Here is a 9,734-nt window from a genome sequence, read left to right on the forward strand (position 1 = left end):
AATTTCTCAAATAAATAAAATTTTCCGTACAACAAATAAAGTATTTGTAATAAGACAGTAATATATTTCACTTATATTTGCCCCCTTTCAAATAATCTCGTTAGCATCATGTGCACTTTTTCTTTTAGCGAATGAATTTTGTTCATAGGTAAAAGGGTCGGAAGTTGAACTGTCAAATTTTTGCAGGTGCCCGTTCAGGAAGGAAAATTGATATTCTGGTACGTATAACATCGATTTCATCTAGCATTGGTAGTAGTTTACCGTTGGACTAAGTTTAAAGATGATTTATTGAAAATATTAATGGGTTGAAACGATTGGAATGCGTGTTATTGTTTACAAGCTTTCTTCTAAATTTAGGTATATGTTAATTACCCGGTTAGCCAATCAAATCGCGCGTTGTGTTCTTTTATGCTACACAGCCAATGGAAATTCATGTAAGATCTGTCAACCGCTTGTGCGCCAATATTCGAACGCTTGGTGAGCAGACGTTTGACAGCTGATCTATGTGCTGAATATTTTTTTCGCAGACGAACCAAAAAGTCATACCAAGGATGCAGCAAATTTAGAAAGACAACAGACCTCCCCTCTCTTTTAACCAGGAGGAAGGTTTTCTAAAGAGAAAATGGTACAGGAAATTTTCACTCGGCCGATTTCGATTTCTGATCAAGAAATGGAAAATGTCAACAATGTCAATGATAACCAAACAATGGTTTCGGTTGTTGACAAAAAGAGATCTGCAAGTGGCCAGGTGAGTAATAATATGAAAGCTTTGTAAAAGCAAAACGTGCATTTTGACATGGATTGTTTCATATTCATAAAGAAAAAATCATGTATTTTGTCTGAAAATAACACATTTTGTGAAAAGTAAACATTTAAAGCATCGCGCCTAACTAGTATTAGGTGCCTACAGTGACTGTAAGTTGAGAAAATTCCATCCCCAAACGCATCCCAAACACTGCAGAAGATTTACAAAGACCATCACAGAAGTTCTTTTTCTACTAACTATTTTGCTTTACAATTACAGTGTACCAAAACGGTTTATGATGTGGTTGTGTTGAAACAAATGCTGCAGCGATTGAAGAAGGAACAACAGCCTGAATGTTGGGTATGGATGATAACACAAAATAATCAAATGAAAAATATTCAGACAAATTGGCTAGGTCTAGCCCAATGATGTACAATGTACATGTTTCTACAACTGAGCCAATTAGATTGAATTTAAAAATATTGATTTGATGTAAAACGACAAATCTGCTTTGGTCTCAGTTTGGCTTAGTACTGTAGTAAACTGGCTGAAACTAAAAAAAAATCCTCATTGAAATCTCTTATGATAGATCAATGATTAAACATCACTTGTGCATGCAAAAATCAAGTGGAGGTTATGGCAGAACAGACATCTTTTTTTTTATTGCAGTGTGCCCACCTTAACAAGACGATAAATGTATCGCAAAGAGACAGTGCTGTGTCCACCATCCAGTGTCTATGCATGTTTTACAACTGTAGTTGTGAAACATTTGCAGCAGCAGTTAATTTCCTGGACCGTTTTCTCTTTAAAATGAAGGTAATCTATATAATTTAGCCAGTCTATGCCAAACATAGCAAAATTGATTTGGATAACATTTGCCAGGGTTTGAGAATAAATAGATATCAATATTGAATAAAAATACTAATATCAGTTTTAAGAAATTTTAAACGTCATCATATGATGACTGAATACAGGTAAGCGATGTGAGTAAGGTACAATTTACCATTGATTAGTCCCACTATCCAGTGATTATGACATCATCATTTGGTGTGATTTTTATGACCAGGAAGGTAAGGCTAATAGACAGCGAATTGTACTATACCCACGACCTTCTGGGGTCTCAAAGCCCCTGTATAGCTTCTGCTTCCAAGCATTAGAGTAACAATCAATCAGTTGCCACTGTATCATAAATGTTTGGAGCAGGTGAAAAATATCATGTACAAGGACCCTATAACTTTTCATGTCAATGGAAATGACTATCATGAGCTATTATTCACTAGATGTGTTTGAATTTCAGGTACAGCACAAGTACATTACAGTTGTTTCTGCTGCTTGTTTCTACATTTCTGCTAAATTCAATGAAGAAGCAGAGGTAATATAGCCTATAAATATGGGAGGGAACACAACTTTGTGAATTTAAATATTGCTCAATTGCTAAGCGTTGCTAACATGATTAATTCATATATATTTATACCAAAAATGCATTTACACTATTACTAACATTAATAGACATTTTTTGCGTGAATCAAGTTTAATATGTACATACATGACATTTTAGTCAGTTGACTTATTTTTAAGGGAGAGTTATTTCCCTTCACTCATAAAAGCTGTGAAAAAAGAAATGTCATTTCATCATCATTTTTATCCTTGAATAATGGGTCAACTTTGCAAACTTACAATTAAAATCATCTTTTAGGAAATTCCAACTGCATCTGAGATTTCTTACCTTCATGGCCAAACATGGAAACCTTCAGACCTGAAGAGAATGGAGATGCTGGTACTGGAAAAGCTCAAGTGGGAAATATGGCCGGTGACATGTCCTTCTCTTCTGAAGGCTATATTGGATATCATCTCACTTCCTGGACACCAATCTTCAATACTTGATTCCTTGCTTACGAAGTTCAAAGTTTGCATAAACTACAGCTCATGTGCAATTTTTAAGGTAATTAGTTATTTTGTGCAGCTATGAGATCAAGCAAAAATCAAATCACAATCTGATTTCATTCCTTGTAACTCAAAAAAAAATGTTATATATTTCCAGCACATCTCTGTACACTCACACAGATAAACACATTCAAATTAATTTATTTGTGCAGTAAGTTTTTCAACTCATTTGCTTTTTACAAAGATAAGAATATTACCAAATACAATAGGCGATTTGCCGGTTCTCAATGACGTAAGCGATTTTCTTTGCAAACACCTAAGCGGCAACCGGAACAACCAAACAAGTTACCGAAGCGGCTTAATTATAAGAAGTGCTTACTTCTATGAAATGCGATTCGTTTTTTACTTTGATAATGAGATATGCCATTTCATTTCTTGAATTATCAACGTCACAAATACAACACAAATCAGTATTTAATTGAAAATTAAAGGAATGGGGTGATTCATTTAAAACTAACATATGAACTAAAGCGCCAAACATAGCTAACGTTAACGTTAGACTTCAGTACATGAGCACTACGAATAAAAACCATTGAATAGCAGACAAAAACACGGGAGTCTATCTGCATATTCGGAAGTTAAAGTGTATATGAACTACCTACAGGAAATAAAAAAAGATAAGAAAACAAACATTGTTAATTATAAAGAGGTATGGTTCCACTCGTAATACTGGCCCGTCTCGACTTAAGGCCTACAGAGGTGACCATTTTCAAAGTAATGTTAGACTGAAAATAAATGTAAAATATGAGGTTTCTTAATATATTATGTTTATATCTGATATATAAATGATCTACAATATATTTGTGAAAAAGCAGTTTATAAAATCCAATAAATAATCTATTACACGAATGCAAAGTTGCATAGTCGTGCGATTTGCGAATTTTTTTAGGGATTTTCCCGATATTTATCGAGCGCATATCGGAGGATCAACTTCTACCGTGGAACATCTTTTTCAATGAAATAAAATACACATTGTTTATCCTATTGCAGATTGATCACTGTACATGTATGTATAAAGTAATGCAACTTTCTGTACAATAATGTATATAGTGTAATTACTATTGGAACAATGGAAGAATGCACAAATGATAAAAATTACAAATAAGGAAGAATTATTACGATAAACAATGTTGATGCAAATCTTATTACCTGCATAACACATTTACATCTCCCCAGCAAATTATGAATGTTACGCATTAATCTTTTCTCTAGCAACTTCCTGGTATTCTGAGAGCAAAGCTACTTACTTTGTATTGAAAATGTTATCTGCATTAAGTTTGATCATTACAAGTGAAATATAATTTCGCAGCAAATTAATTGACACTCTGGATACCTGTACCACACGGCTATCGTAATTAGCAATGAAGAAAAACATGTTGCAAAAACAATTGCTTATATATATACTTGTATAGTAGATTATAATTACATGTATCTAGTAGCATGTCATGATTTAATACTAAGTTTAATAAAAAAGAATCAGTGGGAAATTATACACTTTACCATATAGAGACATTTTGGTGATCGAAGTACATGTACAACTTTTAGCGTATGTATTAATTAATTCTCATTGGCACTATTTGCGATTCAGGTAAAACAATAAAAACTTATAGATTCTGTGTATAAACGTAATCAGTACAGTATAGGTTCTATTAATTCTAAAATGAACATGAAAATTATTTGGTAATTTTTATACGCGCCTGAATCTACATCGTTAAATAGACTACTTAAAGTTAAATTTTATTATCAATCCAGGTCGATATAAAGGACAAGTTACATGTATATAAATATGCCTGCCTATATTATTAGGCTTTTTATTTATTTCTTTTTTTCTTCTTAATATATAGACTATATATTAGACAAAAAATTAAAAGCCTAATAATATAAGCAGGTTTAGCGGACTAAGTGCCCCTTATAACATTCAACCGGTATATTGAAAATAATAACAAGAAAAAAAGAGCATTTATGCATTTATTTGAGAGCTTGAATTATTTTGATTACAACACAAATAGAGGAAGCATGTACAGTAAAGTTTATAGGTAAGCGTAATATACGTCAGATGTATACTTTGAAAGAGCGCTTACTTCTGTTGTATCAACGCTATCCGCATACATTATAGTGATAAAATTACCGATACAAACAAATAAATCAAAGTACACGACTTCTTATACAATAGGCTTATAAACGGAAACATAAAATCTGATAAATATACAGATTAAAATATGTATTAAATACTGTAAAGATAAGCTGAATCCGATAAATAAAATGTTTCGCAATGCCCGGTACAGGCTGTATGTGCGCATGATAAATTCGGATTTATCGCTAAATGAATATTTTGACAGCTTTTACACATATCTCTCAGCTTGATATAATGCACTCAACAACCAAATACAAGCAAAAACAATTTGATTCTAGCAAACACAGCATTTCAACTGAGCTTACTTTCTTATTTGAGTATACGTAAAGGCCAACTTTTTGTCCGGTGGAACTCTTTTGTGTTTCAAGGGAGATCACTCTAATCACTAACCTATTGGAAACTGGCAAATGGTCTATTAGCATGTATATACAGAATGAGTAAATCATCAATGACAAGTCACTATTTTTTTCCAAATTGTACTGCTTTGCAAAAATTTATTTTTCAATAAAAATTAATTTGTTCATTATTTTCTTTAAAGATCTAAAGTAACAAATGTATATTAAAACAATTTTACTGAATCAACATACCTTCATTTGGCTGCATTTGCCTTTTTCTAGGAAACTAGAACTCAATTTTAACTGATTTGTTAATAAAAAAAATCTTTTTCTTCAGAGCACCACCTTAGCTTTGGCTTTGATTCAACACACAGTCACTGAAATGAATATTCAAACAAATGAGTTGAATCAGTGCTTACTTTGGCTTCATGCAGTCTGTCAGGTAAATTGACTTTTTCATACACTATGTTCTGATGTACAACTTAAATGTGTCAATTAATGCTCTACATGTTTTCCTCTTATGTAAGCTTTAAAAATCGAAGTAATTTAAGCCAAAGTTGAACCATTTATGTACAACTTGTCCAAAATTTAAGTTTAGGTTTGGGTAAGTTATGATTTTGTTGTTGTTTTTTACAGAGTAGAAACCATTTTTTTTTCTCCTTGTCTCTTTTTTTATTATTATCATTATAATCGTTAAAGTCAATGTTTCATTTTTGAACCATTAAAAATGACCTTATTCTTGAAAAAAAAATGAATGCATAGCATTATATACAATAACATGGATTGGAAATATCCAGGTTTTATATGTGTGTAAGGCACTATGGAAATATCCAGGTTTTCTATGTATGTAAGGCACTATGGATATATCCAGGTGTTATATGTATGTAAGGCACTATGGATATATCCAGGTGTTATATGTATGTACAGTGATTTTTCTCCTTATATAACTGGGGTTGGTAAACGATCCCATTCCCAAAGACCCCCCCCCCCCCCTATCTTTTCCCAATTACAATTAAAAATTCCCAAATCAAATCTCTGAAAAACAAACAAAACCCAAAAAGCTCTCCCTTCGTTTTATAATAAAAAACAAACTACTCTTAAACTGTTGTTATGGTCGTCACCTTTTGATAAAATGAAACAGTTTACTGTTTTACAATATCTAATCACCAATAATACCATGTTCAGTAATATGTAACCTTTTCCCAAAATTGCTCTTTTAATGATTAAAAATCCCAATTTGTTACACACACACACATTTTTCCCAAAATACCCTGAAAAATCACTGATGTAAGGCAGTATGTATGATGTATGTAAGGCACTATGGATATATCCAGGTTTTTTATGTATGATGTATGTAAGGCACTATGGATAGATCCAGGTTTTTTGTATGATGTATGTAAGGCACTATGGATAGATCCAGGTTTTTATGTATGTAAGGTACAATGGATATATCCAGGTTTTTTATGTATGTATGGCACTATGGATATATCTAGATTTTATATGTATGTAAGGCACTATGGATATTTCCAGGGTTTTTATGAATGTAAGGTACTAAGGATATATCCAGGTTTTCTATGTATGTAAGGCACTATGGATATATCCAGGGTTTTTATGTATGTAAGGTACTAATTTAAACTTAATGTTTGTTACAGGTACAGGACTCTGAATTCTATGAATGTTTCTGTTCTGTGAGTGAAATTCTAGACCTTTACAAAAACCAACCAGGGAGTCGCCCATGTTGCTTGAAAGTGCCAAAACCTCCAATAAGAATGTCTCTGGTATCAAGACCAAGTTTTTATGGATGTACTGATCTGCCAACAATAGATGAATCTGATTCGGATGTATGCTTAAGGTAAATTTCAATCAAATAACCTATAACACATACTTTTAGTCAGTCAGGGTAAATTAGTAATAAAGGAAGATAGGGAGAGGTAGTTATTATAGTTTCAAAAGTAAGTATTACTATAAAATAGTAGTAAAGCTGATGTTCATTTATTGCAATTTAAACATTCTGACCTCAGTCAGTTTCAAAGGAAAACACTAAAGTTTATTTAAAATTTGATAGAATTAATAACATTTATTTGTCATTTTAAACACAGAAGAAAAAACAGATATTTGTATGTGATGTATCCTTTTTATTTTTCAGTGAGGATAGTGACAATGTATTCGAAGTTTCAAAAATGACAAACAATGCTGAAAAGGAACTAAAAAGTTGGAGTTATGGTGTTTTACCAGAGAAGTGTGCAATGTGTGATATTCACTAAAATATTTATTATATTTTATTGTATGGTATGAAAGATTGAAATAGAGTGTCTGTTAAATGGTATCATGTTTATCTTTGTGAGTGTAAGAATGCTTGATTGACTAAGAGATTTTATTAACCTGTTGTACAGTATCTCTGTTTGTACGTTTACACGAAGAGCGCTATGATCTAGAATTTATCGAAACCAATTCCAATTTTTAATTAGCATGATATGTAATATCTGTTAAATGTTCTAAATGTAAAGAACTTAGTTGTTGAAATCCAGACAAAATATTTGAATACTTGAAGTAGAGTACATGTGACAAAATATCCGTTTAATACATTTAGAAGAGTGCATGTGACAAACTATCTGTTGAATACTTGTAGTAGAGTACATGTCTTTTGAGTATGAATGCTAGAAATCCACTATTATTAAACTATGATGGGTATATATTTATGATAGACTTGAGATGGAAGAATGTTTCATTAAATGATGATTGAAAAGTGATTGTATGAATGAGAATGGAGAGAAAGTGAGAATGAAACATTTATCAAAATATCTTTTATTTATATCTGTAATATTGATAGACATGTGTAAAACCAAAACTCAATGATCTGTATTGTTCTAGTCTAAGGACACTTTAGAGTTGTCTACCTTGTCTCAGAGCACCTACAGAGATGAGAAGTGGTTATAAATTATTATAATGGGGCAATAGCAATTTATTTCATAACAGCATTGGTGCAATGTGTCATTGGACACCTGCACATTTTGGTGTATCTGCTTTGAAAGAGACCAAAATCTAGCCAGGTTACCCAATGCTAATTTTTCATGATGATATATGGTATTAATTAGAAAAATGACATATTCTTTATACAATTTTAGTGTCAATATAGGTACCTTTGAAATTTCGGACAGTTTAGACAATGACTAAAATTATTTAATATTCAATTTTAAAGTACACGCGAGTACAATTTTCAACAGAAAATGTTAAGTTTTAGTATTTGAAATGTTTTCAGTATCTGAGAGTCTGGTATTTAAAAGAGAGAAAAATACCAAAATAATTTGATTTTTAAACCATGCTTCTCTTTATTTTTAAACCATGTTTCTTAAATTACAGTTTGTTATTTTAAAAGTTATAACTGTGATTTTGGTTGTAATGCCACCTTGTATTTTAAAGTGTTCTTTCTATTATACATTGTATTTGTTCTATTACAAGTTTATTTGATTTTGAAGTCAAAAACGTTAAATGTAGTATTTTAAGTCTCTTGTAAGATTTCAGAGCATGTTTTAACTGAATACGCAATTTTAAACGACTAGATTTGTGACAACGAAATATTGTTTGCACTTGTATTGTTTTGCATGTCTTATAATAAGTAAGCATTCCCTGTTTGAAATCTTATTCCCCCAAAGAATTTAGTGGTACTACTACTAACAATATACCAAAAATGCAATATGTTACTTTAGCTGGCTATAATACTTAAATTATCAGGGATCATCTTCATCATGAATTATTCATTATATGTATAGGTTCATTAGAAATCTAATTGTATCACCCGTATGATTATATTTATAACTTTATTTAAAAAAATGAATAAATTTTTATTTATGTATAAGGTAGTCTGCTTTGTTTCTCTTGGCATATCAAAATATAACTTGCTTTGATTGATTTAATGTCCTGTTAAAATCCAGGGACATTTATTAAGTATGTGTCAGGTTAAGATGGCTGACGAAAGACCCGAAATAAACCACCGACTAGCAGTCGGTACGTGGCAACTGCCCATTATGGGATTCGAACTCAACCCAGAGGCAAATCAAAGGTTTTTGGTAATATGTCTGAACATATCTTAACTAATCATCCCCAAAGGAAGTTGACAGTAACATCCATAATATTCCAGGAGTTACTATTACTCACTATCGTTTTAACCAATTCTGGATTTGTCCGTAAAACCTGCTCTAGCGTTTTAGACTCCCCGTGCATTTTACTATATAATGGCACTACATAACGCCCACCTGTCTAATGTGGCTAACGACTGATCATTTTAGCCCCGTCAAGTAGTTTGGTTCTTTGACGTAAGCCAAAAGAAATCGCCCGAAGGTGGCTCTAAATGAGCGTAGATGTACGTACTTTATCCACATCGTTTGGCATCTCGAAATCGACGTAGTGAATAACGGTACACTAGTTGACAAGGGCTTAATAGTCGGGCGTTACCGTCTCAAATCATCAAAAGAAGTCTGCAGATAAGTGATTGGTTAGTGGTTTTTTCCTGAACTATCTCCAGTTTCCGCTATGACATAGTCCAGAGGTGGTAAAGGACAATGATAGTAACCACTGG

General features: G+C 32.2%; 1 protein-coding gene across 1 annotated transcript; it reads left to right on the forward strand.

The window, feature by feature from the left end:
- The first annotated feature begins 88 nt into the window (after positions 1–88).
- On the forward strand, positions 89–9,014 carry LOC138327915 (cyclin-G1-like). The gene is made up of 9 exons (XM_069274370.1): positions 89–218; positions 528–748; positions 1,025–1,105; positions 1,415–1,561; positions 2,043–2,117; positions 2,442–2,687; positions 5,496–5,600; positions 6,811–7,010; positions 7,305–9,014. Exons 2-9 carry the CDS (start codon positions 623–625, stop codon positions 7,420–7,422), a joined length of 1,098 nt encoding a protein of 365 aa, XP_069130471.1. The 5' UTR covers positions 89–218; positions 528–622; the 3' UTR covers positions 7,423–9,014.
- The last annotated feature ends 720 nt before the right edge of the window (positions 9,015–9,734 follow it).

The sequence above is a fragment of the Argopecten irradians genome, chromosome 7 (genome assembly GCF_041381155.1).
Source record: "Argopecten irradians isolate NY chromosome 7, Ai_NY, whole genome shotgun sequence".
Classification (NCBI taxonomy): domain Eukaryota; kingdom Metazoa; phylum Mollusca; class Bivalvia; order Pectinida; family Pectinidae; genus Argopecten; species Argopecten irradians.

What these genes read in the sequence shown, in the direction of transcription:
- LOC138327915 (XM_069274370.1), top strand. Translation starts at nt 623, where the DNA reads ATGGTACAGGAAATTTTCACTCGGCCGATTTCGATTTCTGATCAAGAA. An exon ending in AGAGATCTGCAAGTGGCCAG is followed by an intron (nt 749 to 1,024) that starts GTGAGTAATAAT and finishes TTACAATTACAG; the next exon opens with TGTACCAAAACGGTTTATGA. An exon ending in GCTCATGTGCAATTTTTAAG is followed by an intron (nt 2,688 to 5,495) that starts GTAATTAGTTAT and finishes CTTTTTCTTCAG; the next exon opens with AGCACCACCTTAGCTTTGGC.